The sequence below is a fragment of the Rhipicephalus microplus genome, chromosome 2 (genome assembly GCF_043290135.1).
Source record: "Rhipicephalus microplus isolate Deutch F79 chromosome 2, USDA_Rmic, whole genome shotgun sequence".
Classification (NCBI taxonomy): domain Eukaryota; kingdom Metazoa; phylum Arthropoda; class Arachnida; order Ixodida; family Ixodidae; genus Rhipicephalus; species Rhipicephalus microplus.
In genome coordinates, this window is record NC_134701.1 from 164,033,415 (window position 1) to 164,060,547 (window position 27,133).

The 27,133-nt window shown below is 45.9% G+C and overlaps 1 protein-coding gene across 1 annotated transcript in view; it reads right to left on the reverse strand.

Moving 5' to 3' along the window:
- Positions 1–2,237: 2,237 nt before the first annotated feature.
- Mcm3 (minichromosome maintenance 3) overlaps positions 2,238–27,133 on the reverse strand; it is a 30,049-nt gene continuing 5,153 nt past the window's right edge. Inside the window, exons 7-18 of the mRNA XM_037421806.2 lie at positions 26,929–27,034; positions 26,033–26,163; positions 25,420–25,574; positions 24,769–24,977; positions 22,471–22,560; positions 21,527–21,611; positions 21,303–21,432; positions 19,709–19,859; positions 11,851–12,086; positions 8,851–8,951; positions 6,726–6,822; positions 2,238–2,697 (exon numbers count right to left, since the gene is read on the reverse strand). Of these exons, the coding sequence (XP_037277703.2) occupies positions 2,496–2,697; positions 6,726–6,822; positions 8,851–8,951; positions 11,851–12,086; positions 19,709–19,859; positions 21,303–21,432; positions 21,527–21,611; positions 22,471–22,560; positions 24,769–24,977; positions 25,420–25,574; positions 26,033–26,163; positions 26,929–27,034 (1,693 nt within the window). The 3' untranslated portion in view covers positions 2,238–2,495. The remainder of the gene's footprint in view (positions 2,698–6,725; positions 6,823–8,850; positions 8,952–11,850; positions 12,087–19,708; positions 19,860–21,302; positions 21,433–21,526; positions 21,612–22,470; positions 22,561–24,768; positions 24,978–25,419; positions 25,575–26,032; positions 26,164–26,928; positions 27,035–27,133) is intronic.

Here is a 27,133-nt window from a genome sequence, read left to right on the forward strand (position 1 = left end):
CTCGTTCGAACAACCGTGCTTACCTCCTGGTGGTTCCTCGAGACATGCGAGACGACGTCCTCTTCGCTTGCCATGACGAACCCACATCCGGTCATCTGGGCTACTCAAGGACACTTGCCAGAGTGAGCGAGAGGTACTATTGGCCAGGACTTTCAGCAAGCGTAAAGAAGTACGTCAAGAGCTGTCGGGAATGTCAGCGCCGAAAGCAACCATCTGTTAAGCCAGCTGGTTTGCTTCAGCCCATTGAAGCACCCCGCACGCCGTTCGACCAAGTCGGCATGGACATTCTCGGGCCATTTCCTATGTCTGTGGACAGCAACAAATGGGTGATCGTCGCGACCGACTATTTGACACGCTATGCTGAAACCCAGGCGATCCCACGAGCCACGGCTTCTGAGGTAGCACAGTTTTTCTTGCGCCACATCGTGTTACGACACGGTGCTCCTTCCAGTATAATAACGGACAGAGGGACAGCATTCACGGCGCAGCTTACGGACGAAGTTTTCAAACTGAGCAACACCAGACACCGAAGGACAACTGCGTACCACCCGCAAACCAACGGACTTACCGAACGACTGAATAAGACCCTCGCAGACATGATCTCAATGTACATCGACGTACAACACAAAACATGGGACCGGATCTTACCTTACGTGACCTTCGCGTATAATACCGCCGTGCAAGAGACCACGCGATTCACACCATTTCGGCTTCTCTACGGCCGCGAAGTGCAGACCATGCTAGACTCAATGCTACCGTGTCAGGACGAAGACGAGTTTGCAACAGACGCCAAAGAATTCGCAGAGCGTGCTGAGGAAGCCCGGCAACTCGCGCGACTTCACATCGGCCAGCAACAGCAGGCAGACGCACGACGCTATAATACCCGCCACAGAGAGGTGTTTTACAGCCCCGGAGATCAAGTTTGGTTGTGGACGCCCGTCCGCCGCCGTGGCCTTAGTGAAAAGTTGCTGAGCCGGTACTTTGGCCCATATAAAGTGTTACGCCGCGTCAGTGACGTGAAATACGAAGTGGTTCCGGACTCAACACCCCATGCACGGAGCAGGACACGGCTGAGGCCGGACGTCGTTCATGTGTTGCGCATGAAACCATTTATTGCGCGTTGTTCGTAACTTTTCCTTTACCGTACAGCGTTCTTTGTGTTTTTGTTTATTTTGTGAACTTACTTTCTCGTTCATTGACGTTTCCTATGTTGGCACGCTCTTCAATTTTTACTTTCACTTTATCCGAATTTTCAATTTTTTTTTTCACGTGCCTATGTAGTAGCATCGCGGTGCTGCTATGTACTTTCCTTTCCTCTTTTTGGTACTTGTTTTTTTTTTCTTTTCGGAAGGGGGGATAATGCCACCAGCACGTAGTGGGTTGACAGCAAGAGCGGCTCTCAATCTGGAGAAAAAAAGAAGATCGCGTGCTTCTTCTCTGCTTGAGAGCCAGCCACGACTGACGCATCGTCCTAGTGCTAGCTACCTGGTGGTTTAATAAATCCCCCAGTACTTGTGACTCATCGTGACAGTATCTACTTCCCATTTTTAACCACCTCGAGTTCATTCATGGTATATACAAGTTCATTGTATTCATGGCACTGCGGCTCATTGCTCGCTAAACCTTTCTAAAGCTAAGGAGGTTACACCCAGCGAGTATAATGTAGCAACCCTTTCTTGTCAGATAGTGCTCAATGTACATGCCAATGGCTACTAATGGTGATCGCAGCCTGCGCGTTAACTAAAAGCCGAATGCTCCTGTCTCTCATTCCCCATTAGCAGCCATTGACATGTACATTGAGCACTATTTTTTATTGTTCAACAACGCACAGAAGAAGTCTCTCACTGGCACCACCTTGGAGGTCAAAATGTTATACTTGTTACATACTACGGGGGACGAACGGGTGCCGCTATAAGGAGCTTCGCCCCTAAAAAGAAAGAGAAAACGAGAGACAGAAAAATAAAGGCAAACGAAGAAGGCCGCCTAGCTCTGCACTTCCCTATGGGCCTGGCAAAGCTGACTTGCTTCGTTTACAAGCAAGGCAGTGCACAGACATTTGTTTTCTCCAATGTTTTCCTTGTGGTTGAAGTAATGACAGGCGAAACTGTTCCACAGTTTTCTTTTTTCGCCTGAAAATACCACCATCCTTTTCGCTAAGGCCAATAATTACGTCACTAGTTCACCAATAAACCTTGTGTTATACGCTGCTGCACCACTCCATCCGATGAAGAGACCACTGAAATTTGAAACCTTTATTTGTAAAAGAACTGTTGAACAATTGTAAAACACAAATATAAAATTCTCGTTACAGACAATGTATACATGCGATAAGAGTGGGCAGTTTCTTAGAGTCTAACCACTTGAAATTTTTCTCCATGCTTCACTCGATGAATAGGTGCACAAAGTAGACATGTATAGTAGTGCCTCATGATGACGGGACCAGACCACAGCTTATTACAAGATTATATACATGGGCGTCTCTCCGAAGGCTCAGCTCAGATGAGGAACACAATCTCGTCGGAGAGCATAACCTGATTGTCGTCCATCATGCGCTGGATGGCGACGTCGATTTCTTCCTGGGTGAACGGTTCCACTTTCTCTTCTTTGGCCAGGAAGTCTATGATGTTGGACACAGGCTGAGACTGGGTGTGCGTCTCTTTGAAAAGCTTGCCCAACAGGTTGCGGAACTTGGTCATCCTAACGTCGGCACATGCGAAGGTGAGTTAAACATTATTAACAAAAGGCTCCTTTCAATACTGCACAAAGAACATCATTCAGATTTGTCACGATTTTCCATGTTCAATGATGACTTCACCTCTAAGAGCCTGAATGAAAACACACTAAAGAGGAAATGAATTGAGCTGTATTACTGAATTGCCATATATTGCCGAATACAAGTAGACATTTTTTTTCATAAAGTTGACTTCCTAAGTTTGGGGGTCGACGTATGCATAATTGGAGTCGACCTACTATACGCGGTATCAATAAGTCGACTTGGAATCATAAAGTCGACATTTCTGAGGGGTCCGATGAACGGTCGTCCTTCTCAGATTCACTGCTATTAGACGCATCGATAACAGAGGAGGAGGTGTCGGAAACGGCGCGTTGGAGATGCAGCATTTGTTCAGGACGCGCCACCGACGGGATTACGATTTAAATGGTAGTTCCGCCACATCGGTGCGTCTTTCAGGCGAGATTGGCAACAACACCGGCACTCGCTGCATATAGGTATGACAGTGCATTTGGCTCGCGAAGAAACGCAACATACGTCTATCCCTCGCTAATGGTGCAATATACGTGAAATCAATAGCGAAAAACTCGACATGCTTGCAAAAAACGTGACATTTATAGTTCGCAAAAGACGTGACATGCGTTTTTCGCTTTAGTGGACAGCGTGCCTTAACAGCCCCTTCTGACTAGGCAATTTGAAAATTCAGATTTGCCGCGATGCACCATGGGTGTTCCATAGAAAAGCTGGCAGAGCCCTGTGTGCGTGCAACATTTCACAGTAATCTATTTACAAAAAACTAATCACATGACCAGTCACATGCGCTCCACAAGCGCCTCAGGTCTTTTTGCCCTCACGCCTGTGTTAGCCTTTTGGGCATTTCGCCTCGCTTGCGAACAGTGGTGTGCGTGAGGTTTGCAAAGCTGCTCAACAGACATCAAGATGCCACCGCTACATTGGCAACAGTACAGTGCTGCTTTCAAGCAGCAAGCGAGCTTCTATGCAGAATCGAAAAGCAAAAGAATCGGAAAGCAGGGCGGAAGTTCGATGCGTCGGAAAAGTGTGTGAGGGAATGGAGAAAGCAAAGGACCAAAATCTTCGCGTGCGCTGCGACACACTGTTCCTTTCGTGAACCGAAGTCTGGACGATACCTTGCCGTTGAGAAGGCTGTTCCAGATTGGGTTCACGACTAGAGAAGCAAAAGCCTGAGTGTTTGCTACGATGATATTGAAGCAAAAGCACGAACTGTCGCGAAGGATATGTGCATCCCGCAAACCAAGTTCAAACCGAGCTCTTTGAGTGAAGTGGCGCAATGAGTTGACGGTGCCTGCTATGAACTGCCAACGACATGGTTGACGTGGTGTTCTTCACGTGTGGCACCTCAGTACCGCCAGAACCCCTTCCGACGAGAAGCAGCAGTGGCTCGCATGATGGCAATGACCGTGACTACTGCATCCTTCTTTCAAGCACGGCGAGTCATAAGCGATGTTTCACGATCAATTAAAGGTTTCTTTGCATCACTCCCTCTTTTGAAAGACCTACTGGTGTGCTATGGCTGCAGCATGAGGCTATGTTCAATGTCTTTTTTTTTTTGCCTAGGAGTTGCAAGTTGGCGGGTTGACTTATAAACGGAGTCGACTTAAGATCACCAATATACGGTCACCACTAACAATTATTGAGGGACAATGCACTTTAAGGGTTCCTTTAAAATTCTCTATTGATTTTGGTGAAACTTGCCGAGATTATGTAGGTGTGCCCACATCAAACATCTAACTACTTTTCTAGTCGAATATTATGTAATGTTGAAAAATTTTGAACATCTCGTGCACCTTGCTATAAGAAAGACTCCTTTTCCCTAACTGAAATAGTTACGAAGTCATAATATCACGACAACCTGGAATGAGAACTGCAGGCATTAACATAAAAAAGCATGCTCTCAACCAGTTTCAACAAAAGTGTGTTGCAGATATGCAATTGAGCCGAATCAATGACAAGCTGGGATTTCTCTCGTAAAAGTCCAACATTTCATAGAAATGTTTGGTTGAAGAACAAACCATTCAGGGTAAAGTAACAGTTTAATGTCCCTTTTATAACAAATTCTTCTTTCCTTGTTATTGTTTCTCAAGGCACTGTTTGAGCCAAAAGTTATGCCATGCAAAGTGAACAAAATAGCTATCGAGATCAACAGCCTCTACCTAGCTCTTTACATATTCATAGCTTAAAACCTTGCTAAATAAGGTTAATGGAGTATAACTGTTAAGTCCACGCTTATTGATACCGAACCAATAAAGAACATATTCATCATTCAGCTCAAGTAGCTATCATGACACTGTGCCAAGCAATATATTTGACCCTTCACGTAGCCAAGCATTGCAATGCCTAGCCAAACCTAGCAACGACTCGTTCGAGCTTGTAGAAGCTTTGAAGTTGGCCACAAACTTCACTGTTATTCCAGGTTTGTACCACTAGCACAAGCTGACTTCTCTGAAGTGATTTGTTGCAGATATTAATGCTTTGTCCCAGCTACTGAAGTGGAATAATGACCATATGCAGCAGTCATGGGTAGACAAAGACATTGAGGTTTCATGTTACTAATGTAGAATCTTGATGATGCAATTACGATTGATATGAATTATAAGGTTACCTTGGATAGACTACATTATATAATATACACCATTATTCGGCGTTATACGAACGGTTTCCTCAGCCACTGCAAACGGCGCAACGCGGCTTGTCGGAAGGCTCGTTCACACTTGGCCTCGAAGGGAGCGAACGCAGCATAACATCAGAATTTCCCTCACTTCGCCGCCCAGGTGGCCAGAAAGCTACACAGTGAGGCCAACGCGAAAAAAATTGGTCCGAGACAAATTTCTCCGTCAGGCGATAGCGAGTTGCCTTTTTGCTTCACACTTTCAACCACACCGGCTGCACTTGCTCTCAAACCACCAGCCTCAAATTCAACATGGCGGCAAAGGCGTCGGCACAAGCATGAACTGCCGGCATAGCACGACAAAGATCACGGCCTTGACGAAGACACGTTCATAGAGATCCTGGTTTGGATTACGATTACTGCGAACACCGGAAGTAGAAGAAGGTGCAGCAGAAGCGAGTCGGCATGCCCTAACGTGTCCCGCTTTTGGCTGAATTCGTCGCCACCCCTGCCGGTGAGTCCGCTCATGTTGTTTCTTTTGGTCTAGCTTCTGAAACAGCGTTTGCAAAGGTGCAAACTGTTTATATTTAGTACTTTGCATGCATAACTAAAACTCGGCACAAATTTTAATGCTCAGGTAAGGGGCAAAATGGAATGAATTCTCAAGCGGTGCAGACAGTGGCAGTAGCATGAATGAATGTGAACATTTTTGACAGGCACGAATGTGGTTTTACGGGCACTCTGGCATCTTCACTTGAATTCTCCAGGACTGATTTTTTTTTTTCCATGTTGACTTCGCGGCGTGTTTTTCTGGCCCCTTAAGCAGCAAAGCAAGTGAATTTCCAACAAGTTGTGCCACTTTCGCTCCTTTCGACGCCAAGTGTGAACTAGCCTCAAGCGCCAGCAGCAAGAGTGAGGAAACCACGGCACTTTATTGAGAGGCGGTGAAAGCAGGAAAGTTCAAAAGAACACCAAGGACTTTTTTTTCAGAAAGAAGTAGTTGACTCCAATGAAATTCTCGTTCATCTTCATGATCAATTTCAACTTATTGGTTCACACGAATTCGGGATGATGTGAATATTTTGCATGCTCTCCTTAAATTCTTATCATCGAGATTCTCTAGTAGTTACTACTAAGCACAAAACCAATTTTTTACTGAAAAGCTATGGCAGTTCTTGCTAAAGTTTTTTCATTTACCTTACCCTAATCTTGAGACACAGTAAGCAAGCATGAAAAAACAGCTACGCAATACATTTTGACCTGACCCACATGAACTTTGAATGTATTCAGAGCAGCATCTCTTCTACCTGCCTTCATAGCTTTCAGACGTACAAGGTCATTACAAACCTTTGTGTGGAGATAGCTGCAGCACTGTCTCTGAGGTCAGCAGCCCTTGACGTAGATGGCTCGTCCTTGCGAGGTCTCTTCGGCCGCGCTGTTTTGTCTGCAAAAGCACAAAGTTTAATGAAGTGATAAAGCACTGCAACTGAATTTCCTCATCATTCATTCGCTGCGATGCAACCAGTTTACTAGGAAAGGTGCCCTCCCTCAGTATTAATAAAATATTTCTGCCAAGCACCTGGTCAGAAAACACACATATAATAAATTTTACCAGTGGGTACCCGGCAGTGGATGCTCGACCATTTTATTGTGCCCGTGGTAAATTAAAGTGCGCTCAGGGACCTGTACAAATCTTTAGAAGGCCATCTTTTGAGACGAGTACCCATACATGAATGAGCGGCAGGATGGAGTACAGTCGACGTCCGACTTTCCGGACTCTCAAGGGAGCGCGAAAACGTCCGGAAAATAGGGCAGTCCGGAGAAACTAATGCATGTGAAAACGCACCTTTTTTTGTTGGTATTTGGTATTTTTTGTTGAAAAACGCACCCTTTTTGTTGGACGGAAAGGGTAACGGCTGGAGTATAAAATTCCCATTGCAATTCAGCCAATGCGTCGTTTCGGTGGCTTAGAAAATAGCCGTTTATATATATATATATATAAAAAAATCCGACGCGGCCGGCATTACCTCATAGATCACCACTTAGGCGCAAAGAAATCGCCTACTTTCATTTGCACGGCGTTCCGCTTGCCCACGATCATGTTTGCCTCAATTTCAGTCAACGTCATGTTGCCGCTGTACACCAATGACAGTGTCATCAGTGCTCGCGTCAGCTCTGAGCTCGTTGGCTGTGTAGGAAATATCTCTTAGTTCTTGATGTCGGAGTGGTCGAAATCCTCCCTAACTTGACGAATGATTTTGTCATTGGTCAAGTCCGCACATAGCTCAAGGTCTTTGTCAGTGTCGGCGAAGCCCTCAAAGGTTATCCCGGCTGGAATCGGCACGCCGGCAGAGCGCAGATCGTCGAAAGCAACATCCGCGCATAGCAGTTAGTCACACACGCAGTCCACTTGGGGCAAGACAGCCGTCTCGGCGTCAAGTGTGAAGCCTGTGCGGCGAAAACAGTTCCGCAATCTTTTGCGTAACCACCTTCCACGATTCCGCTAGCATACCTGAGGCCAACAGTGTAGCTTTTCCCATCCTGAGCCTACATGGGGGCTTTGTGCGCTTCGAAGGCGCGGACAAAGACGAAGGAGCAGTCGGTGCCATCGCTGTAAATCCACTCAACGAAAAGCGCAGCATGAAACCACTAGGAACTCGGAGGATGCTCAAGGCGGGGAAATGTGAACACTGAAGATAGCGCGCAGCAGCAAACGATCAACCGCAGACACAACCGCAGAGCTGACAAAATGACATGTGAACGAACACACTGAGGTTGGGCTTGGCTACAGTGTACTAGAAGGGGGCAGAAGAATGAACGAGGCGGCCGCGCCGTATCTAGGCGAATTTCCCAGTGGTTGACAGTAGCGGCGCCGCTGTTGTCTCATGGTACTGAAGATCACGGGAGCGTCTGCATTGGGAGCGTGTGTGCCGTAGAATGCGAAAGCGTGTAATTGCTCGTTTTAGCGCGTTTAATGCATTTCTGAGCTTTTATCAGTGGACGCACCTGCTACGCACCATGGTGCACGAGTTAATATGCAGACACGCCGAAGTTGCATCGATGCATTCACTGTCGCTACTATTTACTCCTTCTTGCACGCTCGATGCGGGACATTTAAAGACTGCCCCGCGGCAGTGGTCTAGTGGCTAAGGTACTCGGCTGCTGATCTGCAGGTCACGGGATCGAATACCGGAAGTGGCGGCTGTATGTTTGATGGAGGCGAAATTGTTGTAGGCCCGTGTGCTCAGATTTGGGTGCACGTTAAAGAACCCCAGGTGGTCCAAATTTCTGGAGCCCTGCACTGCGGCGTCTCTAATAATCACATGGTGGTTTTGGGACGTTAAACCCCACAAATCAATCAACAACGATCGACAGTGTTTTGCGACTATGCTCAAAAAGCGTTGCAGGGCCCCTGTGAGTGCCAAGCAAGCATTGCTTACTGTCTTGTTCTTTGCCCGATCAAAATGCTTACCTTCAGGTTCCTCACTACCCTCCTCAAAGTCGTACGGATCGTGACCTTCTTCTCCAGATTTCTTTTTTGGAGCTTTGCTCATAGCCTTCTTGCTAGTGCCACTGCACAGAGAACAAGATGAATTAATGGTCACTAATGAAAATGGCAAGCAAATCCAAGAAACCTGTTTTTGTTCTCACTGCAACGAGAAAGAAAAAGATTAAAAAATACGCATTCTTACAAAGACTTTATTCAACATGCTGCAAAAATGATTCAGTGGGATATCTTTTTACTAGAAATGATAACAATAGAGCTGTGTGAATAGCGAAATTTTGAGTGCGAAGAGAATAGAATATTTTTCAAATATTTATAGAATAGTTCGAAGCGATATTGTGGGGAAAAAAAAGTTGCAGAGGATTCTTAAGCGCATTATGAGATATAGCAACGCGAAACTGTTTCTTTTCGCTAGATTGATGAAGTGCTGGTGAGGTGGTATTCCATAGCTGCCTTGTCAAGAATGAGGCAATGGAGAGCCCAAATTGAATTATTGCATAATTTGGTGCAACCAAAGTGTTGCCGAGAGCACTGTGTGCGTGAAAGGCAAAGATGCTACTTCATCAGCTTCTCCTTCTCTTTTTATTTCTGCACAAGCCCAACTGATGTGGCAGACAAGGCTGTGATCCCTTTGAGTGAGGAGTTCCAAATCTGCCTTGTAAGGGTCAAAACACAAGAACGTTTCAAATTTTGGATGCTCAAAATCTTCGATTGTTTTTGGAGTACCTGCTGTGAATCAAATCAAATAGCACACATTATTTGCAAAATATTCGGAACTTCGAATATTTGTACAACTCAATGTAACACCTAAAAAGGTGCGGTACGCTGACAAAACCAACTTACTATTACGTAATCTGATGAGACATAGCAACATGAAAGCGTTTCTTTTTGATAGATTGATAAAGTGCTGACAAGGTGGTATTTCATAGTTGTATCATCAAGAATGAGGCATGATGGTAACAACAGGGAGGATTATATAGACAGGGTGACGTGTCACTAACAACTGGAGTTTATAGAGAAACACAGAAAGATAAAAACACACAGGAAAGAAGAAATGTCAACAAAATAAAAGACTTGACACATGTGCCGCCTATTTGTTATGATCTTAGTTATTCTGCAGCAGCGTGGCATTTTTACCTTGTAAAATCTTTATTTTCCCCTGTCTGTGCATATCTTTCGGTGTTTTTAAATAAACTTAATTTCCTAGTAGCACATCTTCCTGCCTTGGTTCTCATTTCTTCTGCGCTTTATTTCGAGATGCACATGTACCAACTAGCCCACCTGTCCATGTTAGTCCAGTGGAGCTTGCGCGACTAGTGATTTTTAGGTTCAAAGCAAATACGAATTGTATAGTAATTTTGGGTCAAATAATTTTGAATCGAATTCGAATAGATGTCTCGCATACTCTAAAGAAAAATGGACATATTTGTCATGACTTGACTAACGCCCACAATATTTTGTTTTAAATTGAAACAAGGCATAGGAGAATGCCATTTTTTTGCGACAAAGTGGAAAGAACCTTGAATAAGTATTTGATTTTCGGTAGAATGCAAGTGATTGTCTGTAAACTTTTCAGTTTTAAAATTTGGTTTCAGTTTTAAAATTATATGTCCCCCGGTTTCGTGACGACCTGCATTTTACGATGAATCGGTTAGGTCCTGGCAAAATCCCGATAGGAATATTGTATTAAAAACCTTGGTTGTACGATGCAGTTTTACGCCGACCCTGCATCTTACGACCGCATTCAAATTTCGTCCAAAAGAAAAAAAGAACACTTTTACACGAATTAAGCGTGGCCCAAATATTCACGAGTGCAAAATATAAACTTGCGTTCCCCTAGGTTGACGATTAGAAAAGTAGAGAGCGAGATAGATGACTTCTTAGAATGGAAAAATTATTCTCCTGGAAGTTCATGCGCTTCTACACACGTTGCAATCGCATGTGCACGTATCTGGGGTCGTTACCTAGTCAAGCTCTATCCACACAAAGTAGCTCCAGCCGGCCGAAAAGCTGATATTTTCAGGTTTTCGGTTCATGGAAACATATTCTGGTCGACATACAGCTGATCTCCTGCCTTTGTAGCACTCACAGTCACAGGCTTGTGGACGCATAAGGGCGTGATGCAGCTGTCTCCACTGTGAAAGATTACTTTCACTTGACGTTGACGTTCATACTAACAGCGGGACATCACTAGTTGCAATTTACAAGGCCACAAATTACAACGTGCACAGCTCAGTCGCACACAAAAGCATTCTACGCATACTTGTGATCGGTCGCCATTATATGATAGCAATGATACTGTGTCTGACTTTTCTGATGGGAGGCTATTGGCAACACAGTTTTGGTTTCCTTATCACGCGCAAGCAATTTTCGGGCTCTATTTATCGATAAAGATGGGTGTTGGATTCAATTCTTTTTAAACTTGAGAATAGAGATTCGCTCGCACCTCTTTCAACTAAGTTACGTTGCCATTAGCGGTCGCTGGCAAGAATAATTTAATGTACCTTTCTAGTAGAAGCACAAGGTCGTGCCGTGGGCTTATTCAGGCGGTCTATACCAAGGCTGAGAGTCATTGCTATATTCTTAGTTTTTTTATTATACGAAGCCCGGATTATACGATGGTTTTGTGTGGTTCCTTGAAAGTCGTATAATCGGGGTTCCACTGTACTTAGAGCATATTTTTCACAGCTTAGCACCACTTTACTGCAGTGAAACAATTCATACAGGAGGTTACAAGCAAACTAATGTACACCTGATTAAGTGCTTTCACGGCTTAGCACCCGTCCACTGCAGTGAAACTACCTTTACAGGAAGTGACATGTAGACTAATAAGCGCCTCTGTTTGTTTCGAATAATTCAAAATTTTCAGTAATTTAAACACGATTCAAGGCGAATTCAAATACTGCATCATACGTTCGAATATTCGAAGCATTTGGATATTCGCGCAAGCCTACTGAAGAAGCATACCTGGATTCATCGGCAAAATCGTCGTCGTCGTCTCCACCTTCGTCCGAAGAGTCGCCCCCGTCCTTCCTCCTGCGCTTGCGGGGCTTCTCGAGCACTTTCTTGAAGTAGGCGAAGTGCAGCAGCTCGATGGCTGACTGGGCGTCCTCGGGCTCCACTGTGCGCGAGAAGCGAGCCTTGGCGTGTGCCGTTGACAGACGAATCAGCGTTTCCAAGGTACGAGGCGTCACGGGTTGTGTCTGCAACAAAGGCAAGCGTCGGAAGTGAGGAGGGCTGCTTCGCAAGTGGAAAACGAAAAGGCTCTTTCAGGCAACCTGAATTTGAAGAATTTTATTTGGACTCAGAAGGCCATCGTGAAAAAAATGCACTTGCGAAAAATAGCTTGGCCTATGAAGTCACACTTTTGTATGCTTTAAACTTTAGGTGGCCATACTGATACAAGTACTGCTAGACGGAACACGGTTGACAGCAGGCGAGTTAAGCATTAATGGCATACATGCAGCGGGTGGAACAAGGAGATGAGAGGTTCACACTGGAGAGAGTTAAGTAATACAGTCGCCGACAGATTTTTCGGACCTGGCGTAGACCGAAAAAAGGTCCGAAAAATTCGTTTTGGCCAGAAATATGAACTTTATTGTTTATTGCATCAGGCAGGCTTAAAAAAGTCCATGATTCTGCCTTGCCTTATACTACGCTTGGAAGCAATTTGGTTCACCCTTATTTGCGCCAAGGTGACATCGTCACCGTAAATGCTCGACAAAAGCGTCAACGCGGTGACAATCTCTGCTGCCGACAGCTGCAGCATAATCTAGCGAAGAATTTCTTCATCTGTGGGCTCCGCGCATGAAATTGTCATCGTTTCCACGAGCGAAGTCTTTAAATAGGGAGCTTTTGAATAATGTTTGCAAGCGCTGCGGGCGTCGCCGGTATAGCGGACGCATTATGATTTCTAGAATAGCGTTTGCTCCCCTTAGGGAAAGGTCTAGGGACATTCCCCCGACTGCAAACTGCACGGAAGCTACACACAACACTTCGCGGGGCACGAACAGCGACTCGCGTTACGACACATGCGCAGTGGCAGCGACCGCACCGCAAGGGCTCGCGGTGCGCTATTCTAGAACTCCCTAATGTCATTGTGGCAGGCACATTCACTCCACTACTGTGCCGCGTTTTCTAAAGCAGACACGGCCTCCGAAACTTGAAATATGACGTTTGCTTTCCGATCTTGGAGGCAGGAAAGCCATTTTAAAATTAAGCCACTAAGCATAGTCAAGCCGGAAGAAAATCCAACATGGCGGCGTCCATACAGGTTCGTGGCGCTGCTCAAAACAAGTGATTTAGTCCAAAAAATCAGTCGAAAAAATGCATTAGCCGTATAGGATCCCTGACGGTGCACTTTTCAAGTAAAAAATATCCAAGAAGTCCGAAAAATTGGTGCACTTTTCAAGTAAAAAATATCCAAGAAGTCCGAAAAATTGGTCGGCGACTGTAGACCTTTTGCAAAATTGCTGCCATCTGTTGGCCGTCGTGTGCATACCGTCATGTTAGAGGCTCAGCACGACACAGCACAATCCGCGTGCGTTTACGTATAAAAGTCGTACAGAAGGGAGGCATCCACTGGCTAATAATTGCAATGGCGACGTATTAGTTCGTCCTTTGCTGCACACAAAGAGGAACTCTCAATACTGATGGAAAAAAAAAGGGAAGCCGTAAACTGTACCTCTTGTTATTTTTTCAAGCTGATGAAGTATCCGGCATGTGCTCCCGCTACTTCTCTCGAAACACTGGTTTGTTTTTGCCTTTCTAAGCGAGTAAGACATGCACTAGCATTTAGCATTTCTACTCTGTTCCCACAAATTGCTGCACACCAAAGCAAGGCAGTTTTTGCAACGGCTGCGCTAGCAGCTGCTTACCAAGTGATGGCGACTCTTACGCTTATGGTACAAAATGTCATCATGTATGCAGGGTACGCACGAACCGGTTGGTAAAGGACACCACAGTTTAATTAAGTGGTTAAAGTGGTTAGCAAATGCATTAGGCTCTACGAGGCTTGACTGAGGATTGGTCAAAACTACGTTTTAACTGTTAGTATGATTAAAGTGGGTGCATATTGCCACTAGTATAAGTTCTGAAACTATAATTTCTACAGATGCTAGCATGCTTGTATGTGCCGCTGTTCAGAAGAGGACAAAGATGCGCGTGCAGAGAAAAACAATAGTCGTACTGCCGTTGTTCGAATCAGTTTGACGTCCTTGCGTGCCCTTATCAGCAGGTTACAGTCACGTTGTAACGTGACACTGGTGGAGGTGCGGGGTAATAGTCTATGCACTGTTACCACGAGGAAGATCTCGGTCCCAACATTGACACCTTAGTAGAAACAGCCAACCTTCGACGCAGTCGGCGGCAACTAGGCCTACCACCCCAGTTCAGCCCTCTTCCGGAACGCTCCAGAACCATGGCATATGCGACAACTGCAAGCCAGACTGAACCGTCCGCGACTCCGCCAGCACCATGGCTACCAGCCTCCCGAACGCCAAAGCCCTTCCATGGGGAGCCCTACGAAGACGTTGAAGACTGGCTGGACCAATACGATCGAGTCGCCGTCGCCAACGAGTGGGACGAGCACCGGAAACTGCGGTATGTCTATTTCTACCTGGAGGATTCGGCGCGTATTTGGTTCGAGAATCACGAGGCCGCCCTGACAACCTGGCCGGTGTTTTGCACTCAGCTGCGGAACACGTATGGTAGCGCTGACCGGAAAGAACAAGCCGAACGTCTCCTCAATTCTCGCAACCAACGACCCAATGAAAGCGTGGCCATGTTTGTTGAGGAGATGTCTCGTCTGTTTCGTCGAGCGGATTCTGCAATGACGGAAGACAAAAAGGTGCGCATTCTGATGCGGGGTGTCAAGGAGCAGCTGTTTGCAGGACTTGTACGAAACCTACCAGCTACCGTGGCAGAATTCCTCCGTGAAGCGACGACAATGGAGCGAATGCTGAGACAGCGATCTTCGCAGTATGAGCGGTCCGACAACCTTGCATGTCTGTCAGCAGCCTTGGTAACACCCGATGTCACGAGCGTGAGAGACCTTGCTGAGCTGGTCCGTAGCATTGTACGCGACGAGCTGCAAAAGCTTCACGCAGTGCCTTCACAGCCTCAAGTGGCTGCTCTGACAGACGTCGTCCGTGAAGAGGTGCGGCAGCTGGTACGACCATTAGCGCCACCTCCAACCGAAGCTCCTCTGCTAACGTATGCGGAAGCTGTACGTACTCCTGCACCGGCAGCCAGCTATTTCCCCCGACCGACTAGCCTGCAGACGCCACAGCACTTCTCGGGCGGGCCACGCTATGAAAACCAACGACTGCAGATGCCGCAGTACTTCTCGGGCCCACCACACTATGAGAATCTGCGACCCAATTTGCGTAAATCTAGCGTGTGGCGCGCTTCCGACAATCGGCCACTATGCTACCACTGTGGTGAGCCAGGTCACCTGTACCGGGAGTGCTCGTACAGACAGATGGGCCTACCTGGATTTCGGCCAGACGCTCGTCGGCCCAGGGACGGCGAACGACCCCGCGCCATCGCAGAATACTTGGCAAGTCTACCGTCTCCGAATCTTCAGCGACGCCAATCACGCTCTCTGTCTCCTCGACGCTCTACGTCCGCGAATCAATACTCCACTTTCGCCGATGTTGTTGCGGGACGATCTGCTAGGTCCCCAAGTCCACGCCGGGGAAACTAGAATCAGCGGCCTCCGGGGGTGGGACCGCTGTTAAGCTATCGTCAAAACAGCCTCCTCCGACCCTTCCACCGACCTTCGACGATTCCTTTCAGCCGACACCTCACATCGCTGACGAACCCGTTTCTGCTGACATTGCCGTTCGTGTCGACAACCATCCAGTGACTGCTCTAGTCGACACCGGCGCCGACTACTCAGTTATCAGCGCTGAACTTGTGGCTGAACTCAGGAAAGTCACGACTCCTTGGGGGCATGGACCAAACCTTCGGACAGCCCGTGGTCATCTTTTGACACCAATCGGGAGATGCACCGCAAGGCTGCAAATCTGTGAGTCGACGTTCGTTGCTTCTTTCGTTGTGCTTCCCGAATGCTCCCGGAAAGTAATCCTTGGCATGGATTTCCTTCGTGAGCACGGCGCTGTTATAAATCTTCGAGACTGCCTCGTAACGTTTGCTGACGACTATGGCCCGAAGCCTAGAGATACCAATCCGCAGAAGACTGCGCTTCGCATTGTCGACGACACCGTCACACTTCCGCCATGCACCAGTATGTTCGTTACAGTACAGGGCGACATAGACCATGCCAGTAGTGGTATCGCTGAAGCCAACCTTTCGGTGCTCTTGTCTCAGCAAATCTGTGTTGCCCGCGGCATAATTCAATTTAAACGTGGGATGACTGAGTTGTTGGTCACCAATTTTAGTGGATCATGCCAACATTTGGCCAAGCGAACAACTATCGCTAATTTCGAATCCATTGACGATGAAGCGTGTACGACGATAGCCCCAATTTCTGCAGCCGTTGAAAGTGACACCGCGGTGACCGATGCAGTCGATGTCAATCCGAAGCTGTCATGTGCACAGAAAGAGCAAATCCGCTGTATCCTCCGCATGTTTAGCGACTGTTTCGCGTCTACATCCAAGATAAAACAAACGCCAACCGTAAAGCACCGCATTGTCACTGACCATTCTGAGCGACCCATACGTCAACACGCCTACCGAGTATCACAAAAGGAACAAGAGGCTATACGTTCTCAAGTGAAGCAGATGCTCGAAGATGGCGTTATCCAACCCTCGAACAGTCCATGGTCGTCCCCCGTCGTACTGGTAAAAAAGAAGGACGGCACTCTCCGATTTTGCGTCGATTACCGCAAACTCAACAAAGTCACAAAGAAAGACGTTTATCCGCTTCCGCGCATCGACGACTCACTAGACCGCCTCCGACACGCCCGATACTTCTCCTCTATGGATTTACGCAGTGGCTACTGGCAGATCGAAGTTGATGAACGCGACCGAGAGAAAACAGCATTCATAACGCCTGATAGTCTGTACGAATTCAAGGTGCTGCCCTTCGGTCTGTGTTCTGCCCCTGCGACATTCCAGAGGATGATGGATACAGTGCTCTCCGGTCTCAAGTGGGAAGCATGCCTTGTTTACTTAGACGACGTCGTTGTCTTCTCCCAAACGTTTGAGCAGCATTTGCAGCGACTTAGATCTGTGTTTGCTGCAATTCGCACGGCAGGCCTATCACTGAAACCCGAAAAATGTCATTTTGGTTACAACGAATTAAAGTTCCTCGGTCACCTTGTTAGCCCTGATGGTATTCGGCCGGACCCAGACAAAACATTGGCTGTCGCAGATTTTCCACCACCTACCAACAAACGTGATGTGCGTCGATTTTTAGGCCTCTGCGCATACTACAGACGCTTTGTGCAAAATTTCGCAAACATTGCCGAACCCCTCACTCGTTTGACAAAAGACGACGTTCCCTTCGTGTGGGGCCTTGAGCAAACACGCGCTTTCTCCGAGCTCCAGCAGCGTCTCCAATCTGAGCCCTTACTCGGACACTACGACGAATATGCTGACACTGAACTACACACAGACGCCAGTAACATCGGCCTTGGTGCAGTCCTTGTCCAGTGGCAAGGCGGTGTCGAACGCCCTATTGCTTATGCGAGTCGGATTTTATCATCTGCGGAGGCAAATTACACAACAACTGAAAAGGAGTGCCTAGCTGTTGTCTGGGCAATAGCTAAATTCAGACCGTACCTGTATGGTCGCCCGTTCAGAGTTGTTACCGATCATCATGCGCTCTGCTGGTTGGCGAACCTTAAAGACCCTTCCGGACGTCTGGCCAGGTGGAGCTTACGCCTTCAGGAGTTCGATTTGACAGTCGTGTACAAGTCTGGCCGGAAGCATACTGACGCGGACTGCCTTTCCCGAGCTCCTCTTAAGACAGTGTCAGGTGATCACGATCTCGACGGCCGTTTTCTCTGCGCCGTTAGTGTATCCGACTTGGCCGAACAGCAGAAGAACGATTCCGAGCTTCGACAATTCATCGAATATCTCGAAGGCCGTACGCCGCATCCACCACCAGCATTCGCCCGCTCGTCATCATCGTTCTGCGTCCGCAGACATATCCTCTATAAAAGAAACTTCGACCCTTACGCGACTGAGTACCTGCTCGTTGTCCCGCCAGCGTTACGAGCCGATGTCTTGTCCGCCTGTCACGATGAGCCTTCCTCAGGCCACTTGGGATACACACGTACCTTGGCCCGGATTCGCAAACACTACTACTGGCCTAAGCTCAGTCGAGACGTGAAGCATTACGTGAAGACGTGTCACGAGTGCCAGCGCCGTAAAGCACCACATCAGAGCCCGGCTTTTTGAAGCCCATCGCTCCTCCGACACAACCGTTCCAACAAATAGGCATGGATCTACTCGGACCTTTTCCCAAGTCTCGTGACGGCAACCGCTGGATTGTAGTCGCTACTGATTACATGACGCACTACTGCGAAACGAAGGCATTACAACGTGGCACCGCCATTGAGACTGCCCACTTTTTTATGAAAAACATCGTCCTCCGACATGGAGCACCAGCAGTTGTCATAACTGATCGTGGCACAGCTTTTACCGCCCGGATGATACAAGACGTCATGCAGCTTAGCGGCACAGTACATCGAAAAACTACTGCATACCACCCACAAAGCAACGGCCTTACAGAGCGACTAAACAAGACGATCGCCGACATGCTATCCATGTACGTTGACCAAGACCACAAAAACTGGGATGACATCCTCCCTTATGTCACGTTCGCTTACAACACCGCTGTGCAAGAAACAACTGGATTCACACTATTCCGGTTGCTTCATGGCAGGGAGGTCACTACAATGCTGGATGCCATGCTTCTACCTGACAGACACCAGATTAGTGTCAAGACGAACGAATTTATCAGACTGGCAGACGCGGCTCGTAAGCTTGCAGTCGAACGAATCCATAAGCAACAATGCATCGACTCGCTGCGGTACAACGCTCGTCGTCGCGATGTCTCTTACCAACCCGGAGAACGAGTATGGCTGTGGACTCCCAATCGACAACGGGGCCGGTCGGAAAAGTTGTTACGCCGCTATTTTGGTCCCTATAGAGTACTCCGTCGTCTCAGCGAAGTGAACTACGAGGTTCTTGACGAGGACATGGCTCGTCAATCCCGCCGTTTACAACAGCCACACGTCGTCCATGTTTCGAGGATGAAACCATTTTACCAACGCTGACTATTCGTCACACTCCCTTGAGAAGACTTACAGTGATTGTGAACACCCCCTTGTGTACTGCTTATCGTGTGTGTTTTCATCTGGCAATAATGTTATGACATCGGGACGATGTCCTTTGGGAAGGGGGTTAATGCCACTAGTATAAGTTCTGAAACTATTATTTCTACAGATGCTAGCATGCTTGTATGTGCCGCTGTTCAGAAGAGGACAAAGATGCGCGTGCAGAGAAAAACAATAGTCGTACTGCCGTTGTTCGAATCAGTTTGACGTCCTTGCGTGCCCTTATCAGCAGGTTACAGTCACGTTGTAACGTGACAATATTATGAGGTTTAACTGTATACATTCCAATATTCTTGAGTTACTCATCATCAACAAAATGCAGCATTCATAAGTAAGCAACTTTAAGGTATTCTGTAAGCTCATTTGATGTAAACAAGCTTGGTACTCAGTTCTTTCTTTTACTTACTGCGAGGAAAGCCCCAATATACAATAAAAATGATCGAGTTTATGCACCCAACACTGGGAAAGCCATTCTTGCTGTCCAGAAGAAAAAACAACAAGAAAAAGAAAAGTACCCTGGCGACATCCGTGTTTTCTGTTTCGATGGAGCGCAACTCGGCATACTTCTCAGCTATCTTGTCGCATGCGGCCTGTGTCAGAGTCGGCTTGATGCCTTTGGCAATGTGGATGTATTTCTTCATAAACTCAACGCTGATCGTCTTCTCCCTGGACACAAGAAAGCAGGCATTCAAGATGAGCATTTTATGACGTGAAGAGAGAGATGTATGGCAAAACTGCTTTAAAACTGTATAGATCCGTCACATATTTTTGAAGCTGCAAAAGCTTTTCTACACACTTTTAGCATGTGACAAAGTTATACCAATTAGAGTGTGTGAAAACTAGGAAATAAGATATCTCGATTTGATACTGCAGTTATTTTCTGCATCCCAGATAGCATTTCCACACAACAAGAAGCAAAGAAAGTTTCACTAGGGCTGTTTGATTATAAGGCATGGTTTGAGGACACTGCCTGTTGCGATAACAGCAGATGCAGCGATTGCAAGAAACGAGTAAATACCAAATACTCATCAAAATGTGTCATTAACACAACATATCCAACACGTGGGCATCAAAACCAAAACTGGCCTGTAACACAAGTAGTACATTATGATACATAACGAACACCTATGCTCTTATGCTTGCCATTTACCATGATAAGTTGAAAATGTATTGGCTGCTAATGTTTTCAAAGCTATATAGGTATGCACAGACAGATGACTTTTACAACAACATACGTAATCTTTCAAATTGCAAATGTGGCTTGTGTACCCCCTTTCATCGTGGTCAGTTTCAAAAAAATCAATTCTGCATTTAGACAAGCTGATGTACTGACAGTGCTAGTGTGTTAGAAAACAATCTTTTTAATGAGCAGTTGCTTTTATACCAACAAATTTTCAAAATTTTGATGGAGACCTGATTAATCACAACACTACTTCACCAATGATGTAAACACACAAACTGCGCTAGCAACTGTCAAACCAAGAAACACAGCAAATAAACAAATAAGCACAAAAACGAACAAGGCCAGAGGAATGAGGCAACCCTGAATACTGTCTCATGAGTACAGATTCTTAGTCAATCTACTCATTTCCTACTAATTTACATAAATGGATAATAAAATCTCGCACATATCAAACTCATACATAACAAATTATTGTGTGTATTAAAAATAATCAAAATCCTTTTGAATATAGTTTCAATAGTACACAAAATATTTTAGAAATTGAAATACCTATATGTACAACTTTGTTGCGATTCCCTGCAGTTTTGATATACAGTAGACTCTCAGTGAACGGAATTTCAAGGGACTAGGAAAATATGTTACATTTAACAGGATTTATGTTTACTGAGAGGTGAACAAAAGTGCAGAATACAGGCCCGAAGCCAAGCATTGCAGAGGCAATAGTTTACTTATTTATTTTGAAGATTATCCGCAGTGCCATCTTAGTCATTATTGCGGGGGGCACAGTGCCTCATAGAATGAATCCACAGTTCCATTTAAGCAGTAGTTTTGCTTAACAGACTTCCGTTTACTGAAAGTCTACTGTACAGTAGAACACAACTGTTATGTTTCTCACTAGTTGAGCTTGCAGTCCCGCCTTGACTTACGTTCTTCGCTTTGACCCGTGCAGCAACACGTCGTGCTTCTCATAGATCGACGTATCCTTGTCACTGTCCTTGTCAAGCTGGTCTGGGTCGTGCGTCGTGAGAAGGTCAGCTGTGCTTCGAATGGGCAGAGCTGGAAATGTGCAACAAAACAAGAAAGGTTACGGTGCACCAAAGTTCGACGTCACACACGGCCACGAGATTCTTAGCAGAAAAGTGTCACTCACGTTCGCCATCCTGCTCCCCAGGATTTCTGTATTGGTGCATCCGAACAACGTGGTCCGCGACTTCTCTGTCACTCTCTGGATCCATCTGGCGTTATTACAAAACGCAAGTAGAAGAGAGAAAAAAGAGTTCGTACTCCTGTACAAATATGCCACGCATTCAGATCCATACAACAATGAACTGCAGCAACATGAAATGACAAGTCATCCTAAAATCTCAATGAAGTATCAGATTGTCGTAACAAAAACTGCTGATCTCCGGCAAGCCCATGATCAAGGGAGCATCAACTGTTGAAAAACTGTGCGCACATAGCCGCATGTCACCAGTGCAACTTCAGGGGTCACATTTGTTTACATAGGCGAACACTCTTTTCTTTTTTACTGTTTTTTTTAATGTCATACCTACAACACCAATGACTTTAGAGGCAATACAAGCATTGCTTATAAACAATAAAGAGGGATTACAAAGTGCCAACTTCACTTCTAAGCATTTCTCAAAGTTATGTTGTTCAGAGACAAAATCTGTCATGAATGGTTACAATGAGAAGGCACTACATTTAAAAAAGACTGTGCACTTGTTTCCTACTGCTTCATTAAAACTTAAATGTACTCTACCAGTTATTTGCAATACTTTGCACTCCTCTTTCTTTCCTTTTGATTGGCATGTTGAAACTCATGGGCTGTTTAATGGCAGTGCGCTACAAATAAGCATGGCCACAGAACACACGAGAGCACGCACTGCTCAAGAAACTTGACAACAAAATAAACAGCCTTCTTTTGTACGGAAGGAGAAGTGGTCTAATCTCTTCTCTCAGCTTCCCTGCCTCCCTTAAGGCAATGTGATCGAAACTTTCTTTTTGCCTAGGCCATTTTTTCCCCTTTAGAGTGAGCGATATAGTATTTCGTGCATGCCAATCCTGCCATATTGAACTAACAACACAACTCACCTTGTCAAGCATGATAAAGAGCAGGTCAAAACGAGACAGCAGCGAATCCTGGAGGCCAATGTTCTCCATTGGAGACTTGTATTGATCATACTGAAATCAGAAACAAATAGAACGAGCTTTTGGTTGTTGTGACAGGAAATTAGTAAATAAACGGGAGAACTCGTCTATTTGGTATAAGGTGCCGTGAAAGAATTGCGTAGCTCTGAAGAATGATGATGAAAAAGGGATGCGCATTCAGAAACAGAAAACAAGTGGGAAATTCATGTTTCTTTTCAAACAGCAGTGCAGACTCTTTAATTAGCCCTGATTGGTACAATCGGCGTCGCCTACGATTTCTCGGATGCCTGAAATTCCAGACATGCCCAATTTCCCAGACTCATCTGTGGCACTGCCAAGTTCCCCATAGAGTCAATGAATTAAACAGTCTGAAATTCTGGACGTTTATAGCTTTTGTCATCCGATTTTCTGGATTTTTACCAGTGATGGCACGCTCGAAGTTACTATCAACGCCGCCATTTTGGTTGTTTATGGACCCTCGAACACACTGCGCTGCGGCTGCCATACCCTCGAAACCTAAAATGCCGCAATACAGCACCCGCCAATCATTTCATCATGAGTGCGCCCACTCTAATCTTGTACACGTACTTTGCCCGGCTTAGAGAAGGGGAGTGACGCTCCCTCAAGTGCACTTATCTCGCGGCGGCGAGGAGGGGAGGGTTGTACTCCTTGGCTGGCCTCGGGCTTTACCTGGAACGATTCTGCTTAGTTACCAGGTGCACAAAGGCCACTGCATTCATTGCAGTCTCCGTTTGCGAAAAGCGCGTGCTTTTCAGACACAGCAAAGTAACAAATGCGACGCTTATTTGCACGCATCCGTACCTGTGAGTACGTTTTGTACTTATTTGTGCATGAGGAACGTCGGGCATGTTTTGATGTGCTTTCCATTCTGCACGTGACCTTTCAATTTGTAGCTATCGCGTTCATTGCTTCACCTTTCCAACAAAGCTGCGAATTTTTTTCCTCTCTCTCCGCGCGCGGCCTCGAAAGGAGAAGAGTCTCCACGTGCAGAGACGGAAAAGGGAGAAGCGGTGGCACAGGCGCGTCGCAGGTCGGCATTTGAGAGAAAGCAAATAATCAGCCACAGTCTTTTCTTTCCTTTACTTCTTTTCCTTCTTCGCGCGCAGTGTTGAGAGGTGCCGCCGCGGGATTGGGCATGATGCTGAGAGCATTTTGAGCGCGGCATATTCGAATTAATCGTCCCAAGTGCTTGTGCGTTCGAATTACAGGGCATTTTTGCTCATTGGAATACACACAGCTTTGACGGGACCTCAGCGTGAGTTCGAATTAAACGTGTTCAAAATAATGAGGTTCGTTTGTGTTTATTTTCTGTCGCACGCGTGGTCGCGTAGCGGTACATCAGGCCGCGAGGTGGTTTCCTTCTTTGCGTGCTTATAGGTGTGCGCCCATCTGAGCATACATTGTCACAAACTGTTATAATCGATAGAACGAAATAATTGTGGCTCCCCTTAAACTTCGTTATAACGTGGTTTGAGTGTACTTGCAGAAGTCACATAATCATTAGGTGTTGCTTAAAGTAGTACTGTGCACTGGAGTGCTTATGACATGCTATGTGTTCTTACAACAACCGATGATGGCTCTAGTTACACCTCGGTTAATGTAGACAAGAGAAGTGACTGTAACACTGGTGAGACAGTTGAGTCCACTAATAATAATGATGTTCATTAGAATATATCAGATATAACAGTGAGCAACAATGACACCATCTACTTTTGTATGCTTTCTATGGTAAAATTAACTGCTTATTACAATGCTCCAGTGCCGCAATATTGGAAAGAGCGATTGAATTTGGCTACAGAGTGCGCTGCAAGTGATGAGAGTGCGAACACCCAACTGCGCGGTTGAGCAGCCTATGCAGGCCCTGTCATTGCGGGAGGCCAAGCAGATGATACAGTCCTTTTGGGACCTTGTCTTCGCAAAGGACCTCCTGCACAGCTACAAAGAGTGGCTAGATGCTCTTCAGAAAGATGTTTGCCAGCTACGCATGCAGCAATGGAAGCTGACGGACTATTCTGAAAACAAGTTACACGTTTTCACCTCTATTTCATCTTTTTTTAGTCAACCAGCTTATAACAATAATCGGTTATAACGATCGGATTCCCTTGGCACTTAGAAATTTGTACAAGTCGACTGCACTGTACAACACCATTAAAGTAAGTTTAGGTTATGGTTTCCTTTAGCTGTTTTGCGAGAGACATTTACTAATGCAAGCCAACTCACCCGACCGTACACAGGATTGGCTGCCGCCAGCACGCTGCAGCGCGCATTCAGCCTCGCGTGGATGCCTGCCTTGGAGATGGTGACACGGCCCTGTTCCATGACTTCGTGAATGGCCGTGCGATCCATGTCCGACATTTTGTCGAACTCATCGATGCAGACGACGCCTCTGTCGGCGAGAACCATAGCACCGGCCTCGAGACGTTTGTCACCTAGAAGATGAAAATTGTACCATAGAAACATTGAGAGCTGAACATGTAAACTGCATACCTGAAGAAACTATTTGGCGCAGAGTGAAAAAAGGATGAAGAAGACACAAAACAACAGGATGGGCTGGTGTTCTTTGTCCTTGTTCCATTCATGCCAAATCGTTTCTTTTTTTTTCGATTATGAACAAATACCAAGTCGCTTAAGTTAGGATTTTGCTCAAACTACATGCTAGTATGCTGCAATTCAATGCCCTGTAATGGTTCAATGCCCTGTAATGGTCAGTAGTGAAGTATGTGCCATTTGTCAAGCCTATGCATTACCTGGGGCATTCTAATAGTGTACAATGGTTTAAGTAAATTAAGTTGCAGCTACTCGCATGATATCATAGGTAATAACCACTGCGCCACAATTCACCTTTCTTTTATCTCTCCTAAGTTTTTGTACCTGTCTCCTGGTCAGTTGTGACTGCTGCTGTGAGACCCACACCGGAAGAACCACGACCCGTAGTCGCCACAGCTCTTGGTGCAGTGTGGAGGACGTATCGCAGTAGCTGGGACTTGGCAACTGATGGGTCTCCGATTAACAAGCAGTTTATGTCACTGCAAGAAATAGGAGAAAGAGAGAGAGCCAAGGTTTTAGCTGCATCAAGTACTTCTCTCAAGACACACTGACATTTTCGTTTCTTTTTTCTAAATGAGGGTCTCATTCTGGAATGAATACTGTGAAGTATCAGACCACTCTAAATAATTCATCATTATGATTTCACATCAACCACTGCTGAACATATCATGTGGTTGCATAATACTTTTCAAGGGAAAATTTTAATTTTACAATGACAAAGTGTAACATCAGTAAGGAAGAAGAATCAAACCCTGGAGTCTGACCATACAATTTTTCACACGAAGTGCCTATTGTCACCCTTTCTCACAATCGCTTCGTTTCTCACAAGCGGCAGTCAGAAATCTTTCAATGCCGACCAAGTGCGTATAAAATTGTGGGAGTGCAGTATCTCAAGTGCTGGTGCCTCTCAAGAGTACCACAGCGCAGGGCAACTGACCCTCTGAGCCTGGTTCCATTGGGGAGGACCTTTTCCACGCCTCCCAGGAGAAGACAGAGCAGAGCCCTCTTGATGAACTCGTGGCCATGGATGGACGGTGCCAGTGAGCGAGCCAAAATCTCAAAGACATTCTAAAAGAAAAACAATATCCAGGAAAATTATTTTTCAAGTCAGGTACATCCTAATCCACATCACTATGAAGAGAATTTTGCATAATATCACAACTTATCGAATAAAGTTGCTGCGCACACTAGGCCACCACTTGCATGGCAGACATGACAGTAGACATCTCTAATGTAATCACACACAAATCAGAGTCTATCAACAAATAAAAACTCTAGTGAAAACGACACAGCACGAAAGAAACTAAGAAAACTTAAGCCAGATAACTACTCAGTATAGGCCCTGTCCATTGGATGGCTGCCCTCAGCGTTTCACCAGCTCTGTTCTCCGCAATACAATTATAAACACATATGATCGTTTAGTGGCAAGTAAAAGCTTCACACTCTACCAAAAAGTCATTTACCTTGCACATTTATTACCCCCAACACCTCTATAAGTACCAAGTATTTGACAGGTACTGTTGGGAGCAATGCAAGATGGGAGCACGTATTTATGCAACAATTGCTTGTAATGTACCGACGTGAATGTGAGGTGTACAACTGCGAGATTGACCTATCCGCTTTATCATTCAGTCTTATGGACACTTTACCATCTGCCAATTGTGTTTTGCCACTTTGACTTTTAAGGAGGTCATTTCAGTGTTTCCTCTCGCATTGCTCACCACTGTAGATGTGTGAATGTTCAGCTAGCTGTCCAATGCTTATAGAAAATCTGATGGTTATGCCCCTTTCCTGCAAATACTGGCTGCGCAAACGCTACTTTGATTTACGCACCCCTTTCTGCCTGCTGATGGCCTTGCACTTGTTCACGTCCTCGACGGAAATATTTGGGGCCACTTCCTTGCTCAGCAGACGAATGTTATTAGAAATCAGAACAGACCTGGAATAGAGGCATACAAAGATGTCAGAATTATATAGCTATAAAATGCTAGGTCAGTGTCTACTGAGGTTACAACAGCAGAATGAAATAGCATGCTGA